At 36.6% G+C, this 27,780-nt stretch overlaps 1 protein-coding gene across 2 annotated transcripts; it reads right to left on the minus strand.

The window, feature by feature from the left end:
* Positions 1 to 6,746: 6,746 nt before the first annotated feature.
* On the minus strand, positions 6,747 to 27,144 carry LOC113226248 (cellular tumor antigen p53). 2 transcript variants are annotated; one of them, XM_026458809.1, is made up of 8 exons: positions 27,008 to 27,144; positions 22,312 to 22,409; positions 13,830 to 13,983; positions 12,921 to 13,019; positions 12,355 to 12,541; positions 10,880 to 11,111; positions 9,793 to 9,985; positions 6,747 to 7,307 (listed from the first exon to the last, which is right to left on the minus strand). In XM_026458809.1, the coding sequence occupies exons 1-8, from the start codon at positions 27,029 to 27,031 to the stop codon at positions 7,146 to 7,148; spliced, it is 1,149 nt and encodes a 382-aa protein (XP_026314594.1). In that variant the 5' UTR covers positions 27,032 to 27,144; the 3' UTR covers positions 6,747 to 7,145. The 2 variants fall into 2 exon arrangements, with proteins under 2 accessions (XP_026314594.1, XP_026314595.1); XM_026458810.1 differs by lacking the exon at positions 27,008 to 27,144 and adding an exon at positions 26,797 to 26,847.
* Positions 27,145 to 27,780: the final 636 nt, after the last annotated feature.

The raw sequence follows: 27,780 nt of genomic DNA on the forward strand, positions 1-27,780 counted from the left end.
AAGGGGTAGCTAGGGTCATACGCCATACTGCCTCATCAATTGTTGTTGAATTAATTTTTGTTTTTGGTCATCTCAAAATGTATTGATAATGAATTTTCATGAGAAAATATCCATTACTATTGAACAGTCTTATATACATGTTCATTGATAGTTTCAATCAAAATTAATATAAGTAGGGCCCATGGGCGTACTCAGGTTCTGGGTAAGGTGGGCAAATCAGATATTTTTGAAGCTGGGTCTCGTGCGCTTGTTTTGCCTTACACACTACACGAAAACACCTAGTACCTAAGTATAAACGGGAAACACCCGCAGGATACCCTGTTAATTCTTTATAGGTGCCTAGTCAAATAAATAAACAAATTAAAATAGGTATTTTTTATTTAAATTCTTTAATTATATAGGATGGCTATTTTAAAAGTTACTTTCGAGGATCTTCAGCCAAACGGTTTATGATGTCCTCCGTGTAAGAATCGCATATAGCGTTAACAAATATTCTATATATGTATACACTGAGCATATAAAGCCCATTTAATCTGTCTTCGATCATAATTGATCTCAGCCACGTTCTTACGCGTCTGAATGTGCTGAATTATCTTTTAATTGTAGCAATTGAATAATTAATTAATTAACGCATATTATATCGTATCGTATATTATATCGTATTGCAAAATGAGAACTTTTACCGACAACACTAGATAGTTTGGAGGTAGGCATAAAATATATATATAAGTAGTTACAAAATGTACAGCTGCCCCTGGGGTACGCCCATGGTAGGGTCCGCCTGTGGTGTGCAGGCGCCGCCGCCGCGTTTTTAAATGCCTACACTTCACATTTTATTTTATTTTTACATCACAGTACTCTCGTGCTTTACAGAAGTAACCTTTGTTCAATGCGGTAGGGTAACTTACGTAACTATTTTTATACCAACATCGCGGACTAGTATCTTGATTATGAAATAGAAACAAAATGCTGAACAATTCTAAATGTAAAGCACTCCTGTTTAAACTAATATTAATACGTAATTGTCAGACCTTAAAAAGTATCTATTATCTTATAAAGTATATAGTCGGAGAATTAAGTACCTCATCATTTGATGACTGCTGCGGCAAATCGCACATTTGTTCACCTTCCATGTCGTGGCACAACTGCGCCAAGCAAGTGGCACATTTGTCATCCGTCAATGCTGTGGCACAACTGCGCGAGTATAATACTATTATCTATACACAACTGTTGTTTAGTAAATATTGAATTCATTTTCTTTTATTGGTTGGCTAAGTTGCTTTATATTTAAAAGTATTAAAAAAAATTTTTTTTCCGGAAATGTAAGTACATATCCGTCACACCAAAGTTTCACTTTATAGGAATCTTAGTGGGTGTCACAAAATTGATGATGCTCCATTAAAGCACAGTGGGGTTTGTCTAATTAAAAAAAAGAGTTATTCGGAAGTAACATTCTTTATTTATTATACAGGCGGTTCAAAGGCACTTAGTCGGACATATTGTGCATTTTACACAAGGAATACAAATCCAATTACAAAACAAATAAAATTGTTTTTTGAAAAACATCATTGTGTGTATGTAATAGGACTTTCAATACCTACTATCATTATTGTAATTAAGGAACTAAAAAATCATAAAAAGTATTATAAACTATCTTAATCATAAATGACACAATTTTTATCTGTATATTCAAAAATGTAATGTTTTTATAGGATTAGTGTTGACCGAGGAGAGTGTTGTTAACCATCTAATTAATTAGGCCTGTAGGAAACAAATAAGGCGCTGGCGACGGTGCTACAAATTGTCTTGTGACCTTTTCACCCACTCACATTATTAATAATATTAAGTACGACGAAGTCTGGCGACGACGCGACACTTCCTCAGATGTCCCTGGCAACACATGTCGCAAGTCAATTTCCTTCTAGTATATACACCGCTTGGACTCTAGTAAAAAACACTCCCCTTTCTAGATGTACCAAATACTGTACTTATTAATTGGGACATAAAGCTATGGGACCGATCTAACCAAAAATTGCAAATTGCGCCGCGTATTTACGCCACATTTATCCTTAACTTTAAGCAGTTCTCACACGGCGAGGTGACACGCGACACTACGATTTTTGCATAGTCTTATCTGTAGGTTCGATCATCCAAACGCAAACACAGAAACAAATGCTACGCTAAAGTCATAGTGCCGCGTGTTGCCACGACAATCATGACCACGTGAGAGCAATCTTTTTCTCTACAGATTTGAGCACCAATAAAATAGTATTACAACATTTAAAATGGATACAAAATGTACCTATTAATGTACTGGAAACACAAAACTTACAAAACTATAATTAAAAATACAACAATCAAAATCCTAAATAAGTACTCGGTAAAAAGGTTTCTAAAAATTAGGAATGGGCTGTTGAGTTACATTTTGACTCTTGCCTCTGCCGCGAGTATACAATGCCGGTTGTCGCTGGTGACCGCATAAAGTACACACACCGGTACAATTAGCGGAACATTAATAAAATACTCAAAATAATGCAGTGTATTTTCAAAGGTCTGGTCCGTCCGTTATTTTATTTATTTTTTAATCTACAAATTAAAATTTTAAAATAAAAAAATATTAACTGTCATTTTATCATTCTTCTTCTTAGTGTGCCGCTTCTCTACGAAGGTTGGCGGCCATCAAAGCTATTCTCATTTTTGAAGCTGCTGCACGAAAGAGAGAACGTGTGCTAAGGAACCAGTCTCTCAGAGTCTTCAACTACGAGGTTTTCCTTCTATCACAACTGCGCTTTTCTTGTAATTTTCCCTGCATTATTAGTTGAAGAATCCGGTATCTACTTATTACATGGCCAAAATACTGCAGCTTCCTTTCCTTTACAGTTCTGAGATATTATTATTAATTTATTCTGATTTCTTAGTAATACACGTTTGTCGAAAGTTTCGAGAACGATTTTGCGTTCTTGTAAAATTCGTAAACTGTATCTGAACAAGTTTTATATTTATTAAACTTTGATTTAATAAACTGTTACAATGTTTAAATTTTTAGCCAACACGGCTGATTTTGTTTGTTTGTTTAATTACTAACTACGATTTACACTAAACTGACGTTGAACGATATTAATTAACATGCAATTTTACGTCCAATACTTATTCATTGAAATGAAATCGCTACTATTTTATATTTTCACTCTTTTGTTCTGCTAAATGTGCCAGTACTGTTCAGTATGGCAAATTACTGCGCCCTTGACCGTCACAAAATTAAGAAGCATTTTGTTACATTTTACGTTTAATTTGACAACTATCATTGTAAACTCGTAGTACGAGGCGACATAAGAGTACATAAGACGAATGACATCTACAACTAATGGCATCATGAGGATGTCGAAATAACGAAATATTCGTTGCTGATCCAACTTTTTTTTACTCGGCTTTGATTGATAACAAATGACGTAACCTAAACTCAACTGCGTAATTACGTCTCTGATTGTTCCAATCAGACAAGACAGACGAAAAAATATTTTTTTGTAATTGGACGTAGTTAAGCAAAAAGGATCCAATCACAAAATTATCAAAAAATGAGTTATATATACCAAACGGTTCCTAAAGTCTAACCTCTTAGATCAGCAAAAAAAATCTTAACATATAAACATACATAAATATATCTGCAGTTACATTATAAGTTTTGAAACTTTTCAACTTCAAACTGCCATATCTCGAAATTGACTGCATGTGCATTGGTCCCTTTTTGTTAACTACGTCCAATTAATACGTCGTTCTCCATACTAAAGCAATTTTGTCATATTTGATAAATAGCATACTATTATTGTGCCAGGCAACCACACGAATTTGGTCTCAAACAAATTCCCTTTACTACGAGTATCAAAGCAACGGAATTCACTCCCGAGGCTCCAGCCGAAACACCCCGACCGGAGCAAATTTTGAAAAGTTCATATTCCAAATTGGTCATGCCGGGAATCGAACCCGGAACCTCCGAAGCACCCAGTGCAAACCGTTGGGCCACCGAGGTCGTCACGTTGTATATGGTATTTTAGGTCTTTTATCAGGCGCCTCCGTTTCGTTCCGTCATTTTATAAGCAAAACAGTGTAACAAATACCTTGAAACGAAATATTGAAAGATATTAACTAATTTTATATAATTAATACGTTTCTTTTAGTCATACTATGCGCTAAAGATTAAATGAAACCTTTCTATTTTTACATATTTAATCTATTTTAAAAACTTGCACTGTAAAAAAACTTGAAGAAACAGAAGCTCCAATTTCATCCAGATTTTTTTCTATAAAATAATAACACATTACTATAGTGTGATTTGACTAAAATATAAACGTCATTTGTCATCAATTCTCACGAAGTCTTCCTGTACTAAATTTGTCGTCTGAAGTGAAAAAATCACGATCGCCGCTTCTTTGTTTACGTATTTTCTAATTCTAAAAAAAAATGAAGTATAGTGCCACGTACGTTATAATATATAAATGAAGAAATAAATAAGTTTGTTTTATTATTGAGGGTGAGTATGTAATCTATGACAGGACAGCGATCTGTGGTTGGAACCATTCGGCACTGAAATTACGCAGCTGAATTTCCGGCTGAAATTCATCTTTAAAACGACAAAATATAACTTTTTCAGCCCGTGATATTTTAATACTTAAAATTAATTACACAGTACCTACATTATTGTAGTTTGTAATAAAACTTAGTCTTGGGCAATACTTAATCGCAAAATTTGTTTAAGTTAGTTGTAAAGCAAGTTTACCATCGACAATTCGTCTTGCTGCTGAACACGGACCTCTTCTAAGTGGAAGGTTTAGGCCATCACACAGGCCCAATTCAATTTGCCATGAGAATATATCTGAACCATCACGGATGGCCATGTTTTTGTAGTGTATTTATTTGAAACATTTCCATTAGAAGATATTTGGGTGCACCCCCCTTTCCAACTCTTAAATTTCTATCTTAAGATTGTCTGGAAGAAATTGTTACTTAGCAATAAGTCCGCTTGTTGGACATTAACTTATTCTGTGACATTTACATTATTGATCTGTTTTGTAATTTTTTTTTTATGTGCAATAAAGAATATTTCATTCACGATGTTTTTCCTTCACTGTTAAAGCAATGTGGAAACATTTGAAAATGACATAGTAATGTAGGTCCCATTTGTAGGAATCAACCCCACGACCAACTGTAAAGGTGATCAGCGTCCTCAAACTACCCATCACTATTCGTTATTAGTTAAAATCATAGCTAAGTAATTATACTTTGTAGCTATAATAATTACAACGTGTCACCACTAGAGGTGGGCGTTTAAACGCACTTAAAAAAGTTTGCTATTTAAAATAAGCACTTAGGCACAATTTTCAATTTAAGCGTAAACGGTAACAACTTGCTTATGTTTCAAGTACTACCATCTATGTTTCCTGAACAAATAAATTCATCATTGTGAATAATAATTTTTTAGATGAAAATAAAAATCGTATTTTACAAACAAACTTATCTTAAGAGGGAGCAGAGGAAAAATTCCTAATCTTCGATTTGATTTTAGAGGGCTATATCCACTTTAAAGTTAAAAATAAAATATTGTATGAGTAACTACACGATACATTCAAGCATAGACATTAATCAGAAACATAAAACAATAAAGTTTCCTCGATAGATAAAAATCACGAAATGACCTCTAATTTTCACATTTTTTCGATTTATCCTCGAAATGCTACAGGTTATTAGGTCAAAAATTTGATAATTAATTATATTTATGCATGATCGACAACTGTCACTACGGATTTTTTAAATCCCTTTAGTTTTAGAGTTATTCCGCTTAAATGAATTTGGTACTTTTAATGCGCAAAATTCAACATCTCCTGTCGCATGTCACGCGAACTTCAGGCGTATATTTGTTTCACTAATTTGGGCGGAGCCAACGTCAAAACTTTTTTGGCATGAGAGCTCTTAAAACCTTTAGTGGTCTATTCTTGCTTTTCGCTATCAACACAATGTTGCAAGATTTTTTTAACATAAAAGTCTATGGCACTTAAACTTCAAACATAAAAAGCATTATAAATGAAAAACGTTCAAAAAGACACGTTTTATTTTTTTTTTAAATGCACGTTTCAACGTTTAAAAAAATAAGCAATTTTCCCATCTCTAGTCACCACATCAATTGCTAGTTTAAACTAGGGAATTTCTTGTACTAATTATACCAGACCAATAAAATTAACTCCAGGGCTCTGTCCAGAACATACAGACCATTTACAAAAGATCCGTTTCCAAAATTGGTCCTAACGGCAATTGAACTAGGGACCTCATGCTAACTGCCCGGCCACCAAGATTGTCAAGGTTAATCTACTTAGTCTACGGTTAGATAAGACGTAGCTAGTTTAGTAAGTGGTTTTTTGAGAATAAATGTTGCCCAACACTGAAGATGATATACCATACTCGGTAAACAAATAAGAACTGATTAGTTGGTGGGATTTTTCTGTTTACATATAGATTAAGTATACTTAGAACTCGAAAGTTTAAAAAAAAATATTCTTAAGAAAAAGTATATGGTAGTAGATTGTACTTTTGAACAACAGTGACCTTCAATGGTCGTTACGCTGTGTCGTTCAAAAGTACAATCTACTAACTCTTTCTTCTAAGGTAGTAGATTGTACTTTAAAAGAACTTCAGTGACCTTCAAGGTCAGCTCACTATCGTTCTGAAGTACAATCTACTACTTCTTTCGTCTTAAGAGGTAGTAGACTGTACTTTACTGCATTGGTGAACTTCACTGGTCCGTTGACTATAATTCTGAAGTACAATCTACTACCTCTCTCTTCTTGTAGTAGATTGTACTTCAAAAGAACGATAGTAATTGTACTGGTCATTAAGACTGAAAAAAGGCTCTTTTCTAAAGAAACCAAACTTTAAAAAGATATTAAGACCAAAGTGTCGTCATGATTGCATATTCCAGAATACCTCTATAAAAAATACTAAAATACGTTATTAATTTTTTCGTGTTGTGGGTAAGATAACATTAGTTACTTCTCAATTTAAAATACCACAGCACGACAAGGCTACAAATATAAGTACAGACAACAACAAAAAATGAAAAAACTAAACTAATAAATGTTGAATGTTGTTACTTAACATTATTGCTTTATTCCGTCGATAAACTTTCTAAGGTCCTGTATGGACTTGTTATAGGCCTCTACCGCTTGCGGGTCCGTGCTCCGCAGCGACGCGGCCTGTTCCATCATGCTGAGCATTACTTCTAGACCAGTCGACATCGTGCGGCGCCCAATTATTTGAAGCTGTGAAAGTAAAGTAATTTTAAGGGAATGATCACATTTAGTAGAGCCTGAGTCGGTCAGAATTTCAGTTAGGGGGTCACCACACTTATTAATGCGTAATCGGCTTGAGCCTGTCAGAAAGAATTTTCTTCGGCATGAGCCACCCCGCACGACGACGTACCATTTTTTTCGTGTAAGTCTGACGCATGTTACATAATAATACCGTACTGCCATTGACGTACAATTATATGGACGTCAGGTCCGCGCTAAAAAGTATCCGAACTTATAGGGCGTTAAAATCGTATACAGAGCGTCATTCACGCTTTAGTCTTCGTTTGTTCGACTGACAGCGAAGCAAGCAAAATTAGACAGTACTGCGATGACATTACAATTTAAATTCAACGTTTTAGCTTTTTCATATTCCTTTACATGTCACTACGTTTAAATAGGTTGACTTGGAACATTTTTTTCGTGGTTTTTGTATTAAACCCGTCGTCCATTTATTTCTAAGTCAATGCGTACTGCTCATAAAAAGTCTATACAACCTCAAATGGTTTTGAATGATTCCGCCTAACAGTGAAAGTGTTGTATCGATCATTTTGGAAAAAATATATACCAAAAATTTAAGATATACACTGATTAGTATACGGTGTGAAAACACGATTTCTAAACATTATCACGATAGAAAAAAAAAACAAAGTTGCTACGAAATTTTACAAGAATTGAAAATTGAAAACCAATGATTTTTTTTTATATCTACTGAACTAAATAGAACACGTAGTATTCGATATACATTTTTCAAATAACTTTAACTTCGTTTGTAAAAAAATAAATACAGAAATAAAGCCGGGGCACTGGCGTTCGAGTCGGGCAATAGAATGGTATCAGTACGGGAAAAAATTGAATTCGAACCGAGATAGTATTGACTCTTAACATTTTATTTTATTTCGACATAATAATAATAACGCACACACTCAACATAGCCCCGCACTAGGGAAACCCTGTGTCGCGGGTGCCATGGACACACACATAGACCACAAATTACACACAAACTCACGAGAGAAATAAATGTAGGCCATACAAATGTTTCTCCCGGCCCCGGAATCGAACCTGAGACCTCTGCGTGGCTGCCCGGCATGGTAACCGTTCGGCCACGGAGGCAGTTAAAATAATACGATAAATAATACGAGTACAACAGAGAGACATAAGTTGACAAGTCCCGTGTAACTGTAATTTCACCAGCACCCTTGCCCTTCATACGCAGTAATGCTTACATTACTGCTTAGTTGCAGGAATAGGTAAGGTGGTAGTACTTCCCTGGACGAACTCTTTCACAAGGAGCCCTTCTGCTACTAAATCATGGTAAACAATAAAATACATATTAATTTAGTAAAGTTTTTTTTAATTATTTATTGAATGTCACGATGTTTCATTATCATGACATCCAATTATTTTTTTGTGAAATTACTCCACTAGTTTGTTATAATTATTATAACAAAGATCGAAACACTAAGAAAACTTCATTCAAGCATCCGCAGGCAATCCGTGCCAGATGCTCTGCCAATTAAGCTACGGAACGACCCAGCAGACTTTACGAATTTTTCTACTTCTTGCAGATTTTGTTTTTCGTTTTTAACGACTTTTTGCCGTAGCGCCATCTGTGAGAAATTTATTTCTTTACTAGCATCTTAGCATCGCTGAGTGGAGATGTCGCTTGATCGATGTTTTTTAAAAAAAAATTAATATTGTTCAAATATTTTATATATGCAAATCGAACGTTGCGCAAATTGTAAACACAAAATCGGAATTTAAATAGTAATTAACAGAAGACGTATTACAGGATATAGCATGGCCGAACGGTTACCATGTCCGACTGCTACGCAGAGGTCCCAGGTTCGATTCCCGGGCCGGGAGATATATTTGTATGGCCTATACTTATTTCTACAGTGAGTTTGTGTAATTTGTGGTTGTCTATGTGTGTGTCCATGACACCCGCAACACAGGGTTTCCCTGGTGTGGGGCTATGTTGAGTGTATGCGTTATTATTTAAATTTGGAGAAAATATTCCACGTGTAAAGGTGGCAAACTAGGGGATGAATCTTTCCACATAGACAACCACAAATTACACCCAAACTCACGAGAGAAACAAATGTAGGCCATGCAAATATTTCTCCCGGCTCGGAAATCGAACCTGGGACCTCTACGTGGCAGTCAAGCATAACAACCGTTCGGCCACCGAGGCAGAATTAAAATGGGACCAATACTGAGGCACACTCTTTACAACAAAAAAAGAATTATCAAAATCGGTCCACAAATTACGTATATACAAGTTATCACGTAACATAAAAAAAAACCGGTCGAATTGGAACCTCCTCCTTTTTTTGACGTCGGTTAAAAAGACTGTCAAGATTGTGATTGAAGCCATGTGATTGGTCAGTTTGAATCATATTCTTGCATATCACGTGACATTAAAACAATTTTATTGGTAAAAAGAAATGAACCTCACCGGTGGCAGTTCATAGCTTGTGTCGTCATCTGCAACTCCAGTTCGCTTCGTCTTTGGCTCGAGCGCGTGTTGCGGCTGCTGCGTGATGCGGCGCTTGGAGCCCCCCTTTTTGCCGTCCTCGTCGTGTGATTTGTCCCTTCGCGGGCACGAACATACGCGCGCGCCCACTGTTTGGCGACCGTATACATGACCACTGGAACAATATACCCATGATGCTATTAAGTGGATTCCACATTTTCGACTAGACAATAATGTGATTACTGTTGGGTAATTTTCCGAAAAATTTCAAATTGTGAAAAATTTTCGGAAAAATTGGAATATATTGGATAAATTTAATTAATTCCACGTTTAAAAATATCTTTTAAATTTTAATTTAGTTTGAATTATAAAATAAAATTATATAGCTAAAAGCAAGTTTGCAAACAACGAGATCTAAATTGATTGGACAACAGCGGAAGACAAAGAATCATAGGTAAAAAGATCTTTATAATCCATCGTTTTCGTTCAACTTTCGACAGATGTCAGCTGTGAAATGTGGAAAAATACAGTAAAAATATAGGAAAAATAACCGCAAAAATATATACTATGTATATATATATATATATATATATATATATATTGAAAACCAGCGTCACAACCTAGCCTTGGTTGTGACTTTAGCTGAATGGGATCCTTTTGTACACGCCACAGCCGCACACATGTCAGTATAGTATTATGCAACTTGTTGTTGAAATGTTTTTACGCTGTTCTTTGTGTTATTTCTGTCTTAGTTATAAGTATTAGTCTTTGTTTTTGTGTTTTTTTTTATAATGTGGCGTTACAATAAATGGTTTCTATTTCTATTTCTATACTTTTCTGAAAAATATGAATTTTTCAAAATGGAGACCACACCGATTACCCGTTTTCAAACTAAGGAATTCCATGTACAATGAGTACCAGAGAACGGAATTCACTATGGGGCATAACCCAGAACACCCAGATACTAATTTAGAAAAGTAAATTTCCCAAACTGGTCCCAAAAAAATAATAAAATGCATACGGGTTAAACAAATTCATTCATTTATATTTAGATTGGTCCAATACTCACGTGCTATCTTCCAAAGTGAAAATGATGCTAATAGCCCTGCGATTAATGCCGTTCGAGCAGGAATTCTTGCAGACGAACTGGTAAGCATGAGTGGCGTGCCCGGTAGGCAGCAACTCCACAAGAACGCTGTACCAGGAGTCAGACTGTGTGTCCGTCCCGCAGTAGTAAACCCCTTGTGCATTCATTTCACGGGATGAATGGAGCACGTTCTTAACTACATTCCTGTTGAGACCTGAAATCAAATTAATGGGGGGGTTGGTTACGGCGTGGATCAATAACTTAATTGCCCACCCACCAGTCAGTAGGATAGTTTCTTGCCGCATTTCATTCGCCCATTGGCAGACTGTCGCCCAGGTATCGCGACTTTACAACAACGTACATAAATTAATCTCCATTTACACTTTAACGAAATATAAAGTCTAAATTTAGGTGCATACAAAATCTTACGTACGATTATACAGAAAATCTCTTCTCAGCCTTCTTTTGAGAATAATGACGACAGCGCAAATCATTTTCCTTATTTTTCCTTTTCTTTTCTCAAACAAAATATACATTAAATATTAGTTGTGTTTAGTTATTTTATTTAATTTTTATTTTATTGAATATATTAATTTACTTAATGTTTAATTATTTTAATTGCCTCCGTGGCCGAACGGCTACCACGCCGTACTGCCACGCAGAGGTTAGAGGTTCGATTCCCGGACCGGGAGAAATATTTGTATGGCCTACATTTATTTCTCTCGCGAGTGTAATTTGTGGTTGTCTATGTGTGTCCATGGCACTCGCGACTCATGGTTTCCCTAGTGCGGGGTTATGTTGCGTGTGTGCATTATTTATCATTTATTTATTTATTATTTATTCGTAGTAAAAGTATTGTATGCAATCATTACTTAATTAGGTCTTAAAATCTCGTACCTAATACTAGGCCACGAGACACGGTACTATTTTTGTTCATCACTATACAGTTAAACTTATCAAATTATGTCGGCCGCCAAAAACACATAGTTGATGAATTTGTAAAAAAAAAATATTAAAAAGCACACGACAATTTTAATAGCAGTTAGTGGATAATGTTGTTGATTGCACGTGTACTTATGTTAGAATTAACTAACACTGAATTCACGTAAAATAGCTTGTTACCCCTGAAAAATAAATAAAGCAGGGAGTCTACGCAAAACAGAAAAAAATTGCAAGACGATCTACGAGACATTCTACAGGATATATCACGGAGAGTGTGCGATACAATTGCATGATTTGATTCCGCCTTCCCCTTTCCATCGTCGAGGGACAAGACGTGGGTTGTGGATATTCCCAGGATTCGCTGGAAGGGTTTCACTCCACATTTATATGGCGAGCAATTATTTTTATATAAAAAAAAAGACAAAAAGTGAGGGAACCCTGGTTTAGTCCATTTCACAACGCGGTAGCCTCAATGTGGGTCGCCCACTAAAAAAGGAACTTGGTAGATAACTTACCCTCATTACTATTGTCATGCGTGTGCTGTGTACAACGCTCAACTCGTTTCTCGGCTTGGGAGTCCTCAGAGAACACGGTCGTAGCACGCACGTACAAATACGGCGGTGCGCAGTCTACGTTCCATCTGAATTGTACTGGAAAGCTGATCTTCATGTCCACGTAGATGCGGTTCAATTTGTGCGAATACTAAGGGAGAGATATCATTATGATTGATATCATTTTAGAGATATCTCAAGGTTACTTATCGACTGTGAATTGGCAACCGGTACTATCTCAATTTTGACAACTTTACAGGATAAAGAAAAAATAATTTATATAGCATCTAGTTTATTAAATAAAAATACGTAGTATACACATTATATAAAACATAATGTAGGCAGAAATATGTCAAGTGGTAGCACATCTCTGGTCGAACTCTTTCACAAAGAACTCTTCTGCTACTAAAATTAATAACTTTGTCATTGTAGTTAACAATGTTCTTTGTAATTGTCTTGTACCGTATCATACCTGTATGTATGTCACAGTTGTTTTAGAGACAATCTGAAGATAATACTGCTAAACTTACCAGATATTTCAACTTGTCCGTATCAGATCCATTGATCTCCACCTGGAAGTCGAGGTCTCCGGAGAAGACTTTACGCTCGGGCGGGCCACGGGGGGAGATCTGTGGATTTTAGCTAATATACACATGAACACTATTACTTTAATGTATATATTGACATTTTTTATGGCTATAGCGTGGGCGCTATATTACCTTGTCATTGGAAATAAACCATGCACAAAAGTGTGTAAAATTTTTATGACCGCTCCACCTTGGCTACATAACTTTTTATATATTTCAAGTTTCACCTGTGTTGTATTTGTTTTTCGAATATGTTAAAGGTGTATCTCTGATGCACTACAACTGCTTGGATGCAGTAGGTATATATGTAGACATCACAACTTGCATCATAAATGCTAACCGCTTATATTAATGATTTAAAATAAATATTGTAAATGATTAATGTTTTTTATATGTAAAGCATGAGGCTGCCTATGCGTTGCCAGCCCTTGAAAGCCCTGTTCACACGGTTTTTGAAAAACCTCATGTCATAGCGCAAAGGTCCGGAGGGAAACCATTCTACATCGTGCAGGATCTTGCAAGAAACGAACGTGACGCCCGCGTAGTTTTACAATGCCAGGATATAAAAAATATAAAAAGCAACCCTTACAATTTCTTACTCATTCTTCTCAGGGGAATCTACCTTACGAATTAGTAGTAGCTTTTAATCAATACGACAATTTCCAACGTAATTTGTTAACTAAAAAAATTAAAATATTTTTAAAATTTCATTTGATTACGCCAGACCGCTTCTAATGCAGTTGCACCATCTGCAAATGAAATTCTCAGCATCTATTTTTTATAAGTTCTTTGGTTCTTTGGGCGTTATTTAAGAAATGATAGAAACTTTAAGTAGAATACAGTTTTGCATACCGGTTGGAAATGCTGGTTGCTGTAGGTGGCAATATCAGCCGTGTTCTCGTCATGCAGAGCAACCAAGTGGTTTTCCTGGCTCTCACTGGGGTTGACGATATTGGAGCTGGCAACATCGTAACTATCGGGCATGTTCAGTATACACTCGGTAATTCTAAAAAAAACAAAAATGCAATATAATGACATTGGACCTCAGCTAATTAACTTAAGGATTACTTTTAAAAATTAGTAGCTACGTACATTCTAGTTGTTAATAAACTACTTTTGATATGTAACATTATTATATATTATTTATATTTATATTATGAATATCACGATGTTTATATGGCGTGCGAGCAAAAACTTTAACAAACTTTCTGCCATTTACGATTTTGACTTATTTAACACTAGCTGTGCGTGTGTTAAGAAACATTTAACTAATTCATTTTTATGAATACAGTGAGTTGGCGGGTTTGAGTGGTGATACATTATTTGTAAGGGTGAAGAGTATGTGTGTGTGTTATGTTATATTTATATTGTTAATGTTATATTGTCTTACTGTTATCAATGCATCAAATATTATTGTATTTTTATCAGTAGGGAACTGTTTTGCTTCAAATTATTTAATTAAGTCTCTATTTTATTGTAATATAAGCTGTTTGTGCCCTCCAAAATATAAATAAATAAATGTGTTACTACCATGACGTTCAATATTTTTTTTGTGAAATCACTCTATTAGTTTGTTATAATTGTTAATACTAACATCGAACACAAAGAAAAATTCCTTAGATCCTGCTGGATTCGAACCAGCGCCTTCAGCATACCGTGCCTGACACTCTCCCAACTGAGCTACGGGATGACCAGCAGACCTTACAATTTTTTCTTTGTGCTTGTTGCAGATCTTCGTTTTTAACTAATTAATACTTTTGATACGCATGTTACAACATTATGTAATAAGAGATAAGTGTTGTACCTATTTTGAAATCTTGACTACATGCATCATCTTTTGAAATTTGCCCAGGGCAGTGTGGTGTTTCTTTTTAAATACGATATTTTAAGGATTTTTTTTTCACTAAATTCACGACGTGCATGCTTATAAAGAATACGGGGACATTTTATAAATATATGTATGTCATAATTATTAAATTATTAGATATATACTTCACGCATACATAATTATTTAGAATTAGTTCGTAGATTATTTCACATAATTATATTAATTGACTATCGAGTTCTTAGGTTTTCGCGATTGTTACATATAGGAAATTAAACTATTTTTCCGGATTTAAATCGCGTATATTTGTTTTTTCAAACAAACCGACGTTTCGGGCCCTTTACAGGTCCCATGGTCACGGTTGACTGAGGTGGTACAGTCTTCAACCAGTTATGTCTAATATTGATGCAAACCACCCAATTTTTTTTTTCACTATAGTTACAAAAGTTATTAATTAAATACCTTATTGCGCGAGAGGCCATTGAAATTAAAAAACATCCTAATTTCAACAGGGAAGATGGTTTCTCAGTACAACAAATATACGCGATTTAAATCCGGAACAATAGTTTCATTTCTTAATTGACTATGTTAAAATTACGATTAATTATTGATAATACAAAATTTTATACTGGATATTTAAGTTTTAAGTTTAAGCTCTTATATATTTTAAATGTAAAATTTGTGATTGTATTTTGTAACGGTTCTTGTAATATAATAGATTATACTGCAATGCAATGATGTAAAGTTTCAAGATGATAAATAAATTCAAATCGTTAAACACTGGAAAATTTGTGATCACGTACCGCCTAAAGATGTGATCTAGGCAGTCGATTCTCACCATTTCCAAAAATATGACTATGACCTCTTAACTAAGTGACATGAATTGTATAATGGTGAGAATCGACTTCGACGAATCGAGAATCGAAACTCAACTCCATTCTGAATATCTCATTGCAGGGTTTAAAGAAGTTTATTCACACTGTTGTATTGTTTTGGTATGACTTTAGATGCCAAATTCCAATGAGTCGGCTAAGATTAAAATAAAACGTAAACTTTTTAGACGCAGAAACCGCTATATTAGTTTAGTTTAAGAACTTCCAGAATTTGATAACATACGGCAATACGCCTTATAGAAATTACTCATTCATTTGGCGACACAGTACATTTACGAAAACGTAATAATTAACGATAAAGAAGAATAGTATTTTTTTAATGAAGAATAGTGAAATATTAATACAGAGAACAAAATTAAACTGGCTGACCTTGACAGTCATTTGTTACAAAGTCACAAATTCATTCACTGATGATGATACGCTGTACTTATAATAAGATTTTTCTTGATATTCAAACTTTACCACTACGAGCTTTTAAAACTATTGTCAAACAAAAACTTTATACAAAAGGTTTTGTAACAGCGTTGGCATGCTTAAACGACAAAAATACATGGGAATGATTTATTATGTTTAGCTGTTATGTTTAGCTCTTTCAGGATTCTTAGGTTTTCGCGATTGTTACACATAGGAAATGAAACTATTTTTCCGGATTTAAATCAATAAAATAATTTGTTAAACTTAATATAGCGTAAATTGGAATAGTTTCTTTGTAAAATTAAAAATAAGGTATTTAATTAATAACTATTGTAACTATAATGAAAAAATAGGGTGGTTTGCATCAATATTAGGATATAACTGGTTGAAGACTGTACCACATCAGTCAACCGTGACCATGGGACCTGTAAAGGGCCCGAAACGTCGGTTTGTTTGAAAAAACAAATATACGCGATTTAAATCCGGAAAAATAGTTTCATTTCCTATCTTTCAGGATTTTCTACCTATTTTTAACGGACTTCAAACAAGGTTCTGAATTCGACTGTATTTTTTTTTGTATGTATGTTACGCGATAACTCATTTATGAACCGATTTTGATTAATTTTATTTAATTTTTTATTTTTATATTTTTTGTCCCATTTCAATTTGAAGATAATATTCCATTACGTTTACCAGAAAGTTTTCGTTTTAACTAAGGTAAACGATTTTTTATGGGGCAGTGTATACGTTTTTACAATAAGATTCCGGAGCATATACTAAGTTTACTATTTCCTAAGTTTAAAACTTACATTAAAAGTGTTTTAATTGAAAAGTCATATTACAAAATACGAAAGACGTATGGAAAGACAACGTGAGTCTACATTCCACACAAATATGATTCAAAATGTATTCTATAGCATTTAAGTTTATTTGAAAAGAGCAATCTAGAGTTTCCTGCTTGTTCTTCTCAGGGAGAGGTCAGCGTAGTGAACGAGCAGTAGCTTAAAAAATGACGTTTTTAAGTGTAATAATTTTACCTAAATGGAATAAATGATTATTTGACTTTGACAAAGTAGGGAATGAATCCAGTTTCGCGCATTTTCTGGTAACCGATTTCAATAAAATTTGGCAAATAGATAATTCCACGAACTTTTGAGATTGGTTTTTTGGTAGTCTGTACTGAGATTATTTAAAAAAAAAATACTTTTGTGGATGTTGCGCGACTATTCCAACATTCATGAACCGATTTCGATGATTTGTTTTTTGTTGGAAAAGAAATTGCCGTAGTAGTTGTCCCATTGAAATTTGAAGAAATTATTTCATCTCTGAGGATAATAAATTAGGGGATAAATCTGATTTATAGGATTCCACCCACTTCCTGTTAAACGATTTCAATAAAACTTGGCAAATAGATGTAATTCCACAAACTATTAAAGACAGTTTCTGTTTAATAAAAAGGTTATAATAAAATTATTGAAAAAAAAATATAATAAATGCTAAATGAGCATCCCCTCGAGTTTCTTAGTTAAGCGCTATGACGTCCAGTCAGGGAAACTATGCCACGTGTGCTATGTGTTTATAGTTGCCCACTTTGCGTAAAAAGGTCGCTAATATTCATGATCAAAACTTCCGTTCACAGATAATTAAGACTAATATAAAACGGAGTTTCAAAAGCGCTTATACATAAGTATAAAATATCTTATCACTATGCCCTTAATAACACGCGCTAATATGTTATTTGCCAAGGTCATTGACATGGCAAACAGTATATGAGTAAGATTTATTGTGAATAAGGGATTGCGTCATCATTATAGCACATTGCTTATCGGGTAAGAGATTATGGGTCGTTGTGTAAAAGTTACATAGGGACTGAGTACAGCTCTTTACATCCTTAATTTTGTTATTAGGCTCAACTCACAATGGCGCAGAATCGCATCGCGTCCTGTTTTTCAAGTGCTCGTATTAGCGCGCCCGGATCGCCATTTGACGCGTCACTGCGCGTAAGTAACACGCGAAACCGCTCGGCTTTAACCAAGTGTGGACGCGCGATTCCATATTTGCATGACACAAATTTGTACCTTAATCATGGAAAAATAGACATAAATGTCCTATAGGCGAAAAACATGACGCGTCGTGACGCTTCGACTCTGCGCCAGTATCAGTTGAGCCGAATTCATAAACTCCCTATTATGTTGAAATTTGGGTAAACTTCAAATAGCATATAATAACCAGCAATCGGCAAAATATATTTGGTAACCTATCACAATATTATAATGTAACCGCTGTTCTTTCAGGATATGTTGAATGTTAATCTCAAAGACACGATTAGGTTCGGTTAGGTTAGGTTAAGTTCGAGGCACACCTTGGAGGTGTGCCCGACCTGGAGCCAGCAGCGCCGGGATCTCGTAGACGTGGGACGAGACCTCTCACTGCTCAGCTTAGTTAGAGCCATGCTGGGAAGCGAGAGGTCATGGCAGGCGATGGTCTCCTTCTACGAGGATGTGATCCGCAGATGGGTCCACGAAGACTGTGCCCTCTCAGACCCCATTCGGCGTCGGCGAAGAGGACGCACGCGACGGCTCTTTGCCGACCGCCTGCATCCCATCAGCGAAGGCCAGCAAGGTGCAGTGTTGGGAGACCCTGCCCCTGCACTGCACAGGCCTCCGCCGCCGGTAGATGCCCCAAATGTTCCGGGGCATTCCCCCATGATTAAGGGGGGGATGGTGTAGGGAGTCGCGGTCGCATCTGAAAGGGACGCCGCGGCTCCGGCGCTAGGTGCGCGCAGGAACATCGTGAGGTTTTTAGTGGGTATGCTCTTTGGGAACGACATAGTCCCCAGGAGAGAGTCCCACACATCGCCGTCTCCCAGTGGCGGGGAATGCGTAACGCATTTTCCTCACGGTCATAAAAAAAAGTTAGGTTAAGTTAGGTTTAAAAGAAAATACATATTCCTCTCAAAATTACTTTCGAGGTTATCAAAATCCGAGAAAACGTTATTTCTGGAAAATGTCATATCGGACTTCTGATAGGTAACCTGTAATCCCCCAAATAAAACCCTCGAACTTTTTTCTTCTCATTACAAGACTACGTCTGTAATGGGACGAAAAAGGCCCGAAAAAGGTAAGGGTGCTGGTGAAATTACAGGCACGTGGGACTTGTCAATTTATGTCTCAGGGTGACGGGTGCAGTGACAGTGCCCTTTGAGCTGCACTACAAATGTTATGAACAGGCATGTCGCTTAGGGTCAGGCCCACGACTTGTTCGTCTCGTCATTTGGTATGATAAAAAAAATACTGGATCCCAAATTGATTATACGGTGAAACCATATTCCCTGTTGAAATTAGGATGTTTTTTAAATTTCAATGGCCTCTCACAGCAGCCTGGGGTCGGTCTCAACTTAACAGAGTGTCTAGGTTTCTATGCTCGCATTGTTTGAAAAAACAAATATACCCGATGTAAAGCCGAAACATAATAGTTTTATTTCCCATGTGTAACAATTGCAAAAATCAAAAGATCTAAGGAGGCGATATAATATTCTGTTTTGTTACTATCACAAAAAAAATGTTATAGATAACTGTAAATGAAGAGACTTGCGATTTTTAATTAAAGATAACAAACTCACACCTACTAATGTCACATTTTCGAAGAAATAAGCGTTGTTTACACTTCCTTATGCCTACTTAGATTTCTGTGGGTTTAATGTTACTGAAACAAACTATCAAAAACAAACGATATTGATATTATTTATTATTTTTTTATTTTAGAATTGAGAGATAAGTTTAAGGAAATTAACATTCTTACACTAGCCTCACAATACATTTATGAAAATGTAATTTATGTTAAAAGGAATAGTAATTTCTTTATGAAAAATAGTGACAGACATAACATTAATACGAGGAATAGAAATAAACTAGCTTTTCTTCATAGTCGGCTTCACAAAGTAAAAAAATCATTTAAGGGGCAATGTATACGCTTCTATAACAAGATTACGGTTGATATACAAAATTTGCCTTTCACGAGGTTTAAAACTATAGCGAAACAAAAACTTTACAGTAAAGGTTATTATTACACAACTTCTGCGTACTTGGATGACAAAAATCCGTGGTAGTAACCCGTTTAGCTCATGGAGGTAGTCTCGATCTCTTATGTTTCAAATAAAAAGAAAATATTGTAAATGTTATTTACGAAGAGCAACCCCTAGAGTTTCTTGCTCTTTCTTCTCAGGGGAATCTGCCTTACGAAAGAGCGGTAGAGTTTAACCATTGTGACGATTTCAAGTGTAATAATGCTTACCTATGAAATAAAGATTATTTTGAATTTGCATAAAAACATTTAACATTTTTTCTAAGCAATATTTCACTTAAGTGGGTTTGTGACGTGAAACACCATGCCAAATCCCTTTACCCCACCTAGTTTGGGATAAGGACACGAAGAAGAAGGTCAAAAGGCATTAAGTTAAGCCATAACATACATAGCATAGACTATTGCACTGATAACTCGGACACAATTTTTTTTAAACATGCCATTTATTCCTGATTTCGGAAACTCTTTTATCAGTTTTACCATTTTCTCGCGTGGCATTTTGGAGAAGGAATTATCAACTTTTTTTTACTAATCTCTTATTACAAATCGGTCGAATCAGTACATTTGATATCAAGTGAACATAATGGAATTATTTTTTTGGCGGCTAGATGTAGCTCAACGTTAAGAAACTGACAGTTGTAGATGTCAGTCTGGTTATGGTTTTTTAAATATGATTTTATTTGCAGACTTAGATAGGCCGCTATTATAATATAAAAAACTTAATGAATTTACTTTATACTTTTCTCTTTATTCATACTTGAAATGAAGACATTTGAAGACTTTCGGATTCTTTTAACTACGATTTTGCCATTGTTCCTTGCAACAATTTCAAGTGACATATAGTAGTTTATAACCGAAAATCTGTAGAAGCTAGAGCATAAACTACGATACCCTGTATTTTAGGTCACATCTATAAAAATATAAAATCCCGGTCGCGTTTTTCATCAAAACTGATTCCACACTTGGGCCTGAAGCATGTAATTATATTTAGTATATTTTAATTTGAATGGGTGTGTACTGTGTAGCGGTTTTCCCATTGTAGTCTACGAGTCTAGTCTTAGGAAGATAATAAAAAAAACTGCTGAGTCACTATAGTCAATATCTGTTTGTGTCATATTAGTGAATTAAATGTATTTAAACATATCAAATGCCAGTTTATTATTTCTAACTATAAATCTGACTACAGTAAAGCTATGAATGCCCACTGAGTTCTAGTATTATAAATAACAGATAAAATAACCATGCAAACATGTCACGGATTATCCTACACACACAAATAAATTTGACAAACCCCAGATCCTTGCAAAAGTTTTCTTTACCCAGGATGTAGTGAGAGGCCATAGAATTTAAAAACCTCCACATTCACCGGGAAGGATGGTTTCTCCGTACCACCAGTTTGAAATCCAATATTCCCTTTGATAAAAAATCCTAAGCACATATAAGACTGCGGCACCTACCAACTTTGTTTATTCTTACCTTATTAATTATTAAAATAAAAATTTTGGATTAATTGACATTGTTAAAATTAAATACTTCGCGTAACCGAACATGTACTTATTAACTGCGTACGTGGCCGTATGGTTACCATGCCTGATTCCACACGCAGAGGTCCCAGGTTCGATTCCCGGGAGAAATATTTGTATGGCTTACAGTCATTTCTCTCATGAGTATGGGTGTACTTGGTACTTGGTGTAACGGGCTGGTGTCCGCAACTCGACGTCAAGGCGCATAGTATGGGTGTAATTTGTGGTTGTCTATGTATGCGTGTCCATGACACCCGCGACACAGGGTTTCCCTAGCGCGTAGCTAATCGAGTGTGTGCGTTATTATTAAAATTATTATTTCTATTATACAAAAATGTGTGGAGAGAGAGGCCTTTTCCCAGTAGTGGGACAGTATACGCTCAAAAAAAAATACAATATGCTCCTTTTAAACAGTCAGTGGTATATTTATCACCCTGTGTAAATTGGACTGTTTTGTGATATACTGCATGTAGGTGATGTTCTGTGATCTAGATGTATTGTGAATTGTAGTAGTGTAAATCAGATTCATCCTATAATTTTATAGGCCTTGGCATTAAGAGGTCCATTCTGTGGAACTTGTTGTGAACAGTACTCACAGTGTGTCAAATCCAGCATTAGAACTGCCAAATTCCGCAACATAACCTGGAGAACTATCGCCCACCAGGTTCAAATCCATCTCTTGCTTGAACATGACCTGCAAAGAAGTGTTTAGCTATAGCATTTGATTGTAACATTGTGTATTCCAAGCTCCAATTCATTTTACAAAATGGCAACCAAAAATGTGGCCCATAATTATTATTATTAAGAGTAATTGAATATTAACATTATTAACCGACTTAAAAAAAAGGAGGAGGTTCTCAATTAGACTGTGGTGTTTTTTGTATGTATGTTACGCAATAACTCCGGTATTTGTGAACCGATTTTCATGATTCTTTTTTTTTGGAGAGAGGGTATTCCATAGTGGTCCCATTTAATTTTGAAGAAAAAATTCCACCTCTAAGAGTCGCAGTTCAAGCATGAAGATTCATTTTTATAAATAGCGTCTAAATTTTATTATAAGCAGCAATTATTATAATGGTTGATTTTGCTATTCTCCAATTCAAGGCGTTTTTCTCTCTCGATGTACTTTGAGAAGTAAGAACCGATTTTTATTATATTTTAGTGGCGAACTAGGGGATGAATCCGGGTTAGCGCACTACCCGGTAACCGTTTTCAATAAAACCCCTGATGATCCCTGTGGAAGGCCTCTCCAGACAGTTCTTGGTGGTAAAAGGGAGTTGTTAACACTGACTTGAATTAAATGGGCAGAGAGGAGATTAAAAATTATATTGATAAGCTTCCCAGGTATACTCAGATTGAGCATCTTTTGCCTGAGTACTGGAAGTAATACATTGTCATACACTGATGACATATCCAAAAAACTCCAACTACATATTCTCGTTTAGACAAGTAAATCCAAATGTCTGTCAGAAAAATACTGAGGCTGTCCATGGTGCTCATGCCCTTCCAGAAACCATATTGACTTTTAACGAGTAAACCCCTACTTTCAACTATCCACTCAAGGCGATTTTTAATGAGATGTTCTAAGACTTTGGCTAACATGCAGGAAAGAGCAATGGGTCTATATCTGTTAGGGTCATTACTAAGTTTACCTGGTTTTAATATGGGTATAATGATTTGGACTTTCCATTCATCCGGAGGAATTCCCGTCAGAAATATGTTATTAAGAATACTAAGAAATAAGTCTTTGGTTGAATCGCTGCTGTTAATGATAAAAGAATATGGCATACCATCAAATCCAGAGTCATATCGTTGAGACCGTTTAACACTGTCAAGAGTTCCTCTCGAGAGAATGGGGAGTCAAAAACTGAGGTTGGATATAGAGTCGGGGATGTGGACAAAGTTACCTCATCTTCCTTGGGGACTGAGAGAGGAGCCAGTTTGTTTTGAAAATGATCAAGCCACTCTGAGGTGTCATTAGAAGAGATATTACCGGAACAGGGGGTCTACTCTCGATGTCCGTCCGACATCCGTCCGAAACAATTACTGCCAAATAAGCAATACTTGACCAAATGAAAAGACGCGAGATGCGAATGAAACTTCATACTTGACAATTGTCTTTTAATTTTGTCGAATATTACTTATTTGACAGTAATTGTTTCGGACGGATGTCGGATAGAGATCGAGAGTAGACCCCCAGGATATAGAGCCCCTAAATCTCCTGATTCCTCCAAATCAAGGAAGAATGAGATTTTGGGGAGAGAGTTTCACAAAATCTACGCCACCCAACTCTTTTTTTCTCACTACTACTACTACTTTGCAGACTTCAGTACATTCAGAATCCCACTAAGGTGGAGATGGAGAGTTACCCTTGAATACATTTTTGGTGGGGAGGCATTTATCTGCTGATGACAGCAGACCATTTCTAAAATCAGCATAGGCTGGGCGAAAGTTTTCAAGATCAGCCACAGGTAAGTGTTGCATTTCCTGGTCTAACACACATCTATATTTTGACCAGTCAGCCTTCGACATGTTAAATTTTAGTTTAGGACGAGGAATATTCTGAGTAGTCGAACGGTCAGCCCTGTGTTCCGGAGCTAGAATAACAATTGGAAAATGGTCACTGCCGTGAGTAACCGGCAGGATAGTCCAGATGAGTTTGGAAGAAAGTGAGTGGGAGCACAGAGAGATCCACGGCACTTCTAATATTTTGGGACGGATAGACTTTTCGCGTCGGGGAGCCATCGTTGAGAAGGCAGAGGTCTTGGTTGTCGAGATATCCAGAAAGGCAGAGGATAAATGGTCATTGTAATATGAGCACCAGGAAGTGTGGCGTATAATAAAATCCCCTAATATTATAAGCGGGGGACTACGGGAAGGGACAATATCCGAAAACTCTGCAAGGCATGTAAGGTTAGGGTGAGGAATGTAAACCGACAGAAACGTTATCTTTAGCAATTTGGCAGCAACTGCATTAATGTGTTCGCTATGAGGGGGAAGGGAAATCTGCAAAAAGGTTACGGCTCTTGACACTAGGAGTGCCGAGCCTCCTTGCCCGTCTGTCCTGTCATCGCGGAGGCACGAAAAACCTGGAAACCGTACTCGATCGCCTGGTTTACGTCGCATCTCCTGGATTGCGAAAGCGTCAGATTTTTTTTTTTATAATATATAAGTGCGCATTTGACTTCCCTCCCCCCTGATGGAAAGTGACGATGAGGTCGACGATGGAGCATGCATACCTAAATAATGCCTATTCACTCTCGCCTTGAAAAGGCCCAAGTTATAACGTTCAGGGAACAAGTCTGCAGGCATGTCCTATAAAATACCGATAAGCAGGCAACTTTACGGCGGTGTTCAAGGCTCTGCAGCTTCGCCTCCACTAATTCCGAGTCGCCTATAAGCCTCTTGACACGGTTGTCAATTGAATCCAAAGTGGCCAGTTGGTATGTAGCAGAGCCATCCTAAAGGTGGCAGCAGTACTCCAAGCACGACCGGACTTGCGCTTGGTACAGCTGAAACAACTGTCCTGGTGTAAAGTAACGCCTTACCCTAGAAAGGATGCCAAGCTACTTTGCTGCATTTTTGGCCATGGATTCAATGCATCTTTCTGTTCTGTTTTCTTTATTCTCACTGCTGTCACAGTTCCACTGGAGAATAGGAGCCATTGTAGCAGGTGAGGTGAATGAGCTGAGACAGTTTTGATCTTTGAGGTTATTCGGTAGGGGGTCTTCACTAAAATGCCCTAAGAGATTAATGATGGTCGAGAGGAGATGAGAAATTAAATTATTGTTAGACATTGAGGAGTTATTTGGGAGTGCACATCCATTTCCTAGTTGAGAATTAAGAGACATAACATATGTCTCTATGAACTTGTTAATTATAAACTGGACTAGAAGCTGGGACGGGTTTGGTGCCTGGGAATAGCTACTGTTTTGTGTGTTGGGGAGATGGATTGGAGGGAGAAGTATACTGAGGGGTAGGTGTAGGCTGATATTCATTTAAATCAAACCTCGCTGTGTCAGCAAAAGATCTTCACACTTGAGTGAATCTGGCAGATGCTTCAGAGTAAGATACATTTTCTTGGGCCATGACCAGTTTTATTTGTTTCTGCCTTGATTGCTCAGGGCAAGAGGGATCGGTGGCTTTATGACGTTCAGAGCAGTGTAAACAGGTTGGTGTTTCCTTGGTGCAATGTAGGCCTTCATGAGTTTGTGCACAAATAAAGCAGCGGGCCTCCGATCTACATTGAGTTTTGATGTGTCCAAGCCGGCAGCACTTATTGTACTGAATTGTGGACAGGACATATGTTTCCACTGGGAGGTAGATGAAAAAACAGAACACATGGAAGGGAAGTTTTTGACCTGAGAAGGTTAGTACCACTGTTTGGGTGGGAACCCATACAGGTGACCCATTACTGTCGTGGGTTTTCCTATTAAGTCTCCGTGCCTTAACAATAGAGCCATAACCCGTTGGAACTTCCACTGCTTCAACTAATTCTTGCAGTGTCCATTCAACTGGAATATGTTGGACAATACCCATTTTAGTTAAGCTGTAACTTAGGATAATCGCTTCATATTTGGCTGGAGAAAGAGCTGGGTGGTCAAGGAAAGCATTAGCATCACTGAAAGTTTTGAATTCAAGAGATATTCTATTTCTGCCAACACGTTTGATACCATCTCTGACAATATTTAACATTGTTCCTAAACAAAAAATGGCCAAATTTAATGGGGCGTAATGCGGTGCCGGAAGAGGGGTCCGATACTGTTTTGCTCACATGTACAATGAATGGGGCGATATCTTGTGCCATGTATTTGTTTTTGTTGTTTAAGAATTTTGGGTTGGTGAATGAAAATTGGGTGGACAGAACAGATTGTGAGGTATTGGTTTTTTTGGGGAGGTTGAGATGATTCCACGTCTGTGGGGGCTCATTTCCTACTTTGGATGATCTTATCTACTTCCATTACCTCAGTCTGAGATTGCGAAAACAGGCGAAGAGATGACTGAGCACATGGCTCAGCATCGGCTCCCCCCGGATCGGGAGGATCCGACATTTACAACAAAGTTATAAAGCTTTTACTTACCAATACAATTAACAACACTCATAAACTACTTAATATAGACACATAAAATAAGTCAACAGGGGTTATGAAATAAAGAAATTAGCCAAAAAATGCACTAATTCACAAAACACCTTGTAGCTAATACTCAACCTAACAGCAGAGTCTCAACACGAATATTATCAAGCCGACAAGACTGACATGGTCGTCAGAAAACACAACGCTCAAAACTTACACTGTCAAGTCTATATGCTGGCATGATAAGCACTATTTACTGAAAATAATAACACGATTTTTGGGTAAACATAAATCAATTACTTGTACAAATAGTTTTAAAAGTTTTTTAACAGAAGTAAATATAAACCTGGCGTACGACAAACCCCCGTAGCAACCCGATAGCTTCTGTCAGTGTTACCAGAACCCTTGAGCAGAAAATTACATTACGATAAAAAGTTCCATTCTCGTGCAAAAGCTACATACATTTTACAAGTTCGTTCTTTTTTTTTTCTTTTTTTTTTTTCAATTCAAAAATTGTAACTGTTAAGCTCAGCTCACACGGGCGCAGAGTCGAAGCGTCGCGACGCGTCATGTTTTTCGCCTATAGCATATTCATCTTTATTTTCCCATTATTAACGTACAAATTTGTGTTATGCAAATAAGGAGTCGTGCGTCGATGCGTGTCGCCGCCCGTTACTTGGGCGCAGTGAGGCGCCGACCACACTGTGATCCGGGCGCACTAATGCGAGCGACGACGTGCGTCGCCAGACGTTGTTGTTGAAAAATAGGACACTACGCGACGCGACGCTTCGACTCTGCGCCAGTGTGAGTTGAGCCTAAAAATATGCCTAAATCCTAAAACTAAATACGCTTGGATAGAGACACGGGGACAGGTTATTATATATCTCAATCAGATTGGGGATATCCTTAAAAAAGGTCCGGTTAAAATATACCCAAGAAGAAACGGGCGTGTATGAAGAGACTGATAGTGGTGGAGTGGTTTATGAGAAG

The sequence above is a fragment of the Hyposmocoma kahamanoa genome, unplaced genomic scaffold, assembly GCF_003589595.1.
Source record: "Hyposmocoma kahamanoa isolate Upper Pololo Valley unplaced genomic scaffold, ASM358959v1 185, whole genome shotgun sequence".
Lineage (NCBI taxonomy): Eukaryota > Metazoa > Arthropoda > Insecta > Lepidoptera > Cosmopterigidae > Hyposmocoma > Hyposmocoma kahamanoa.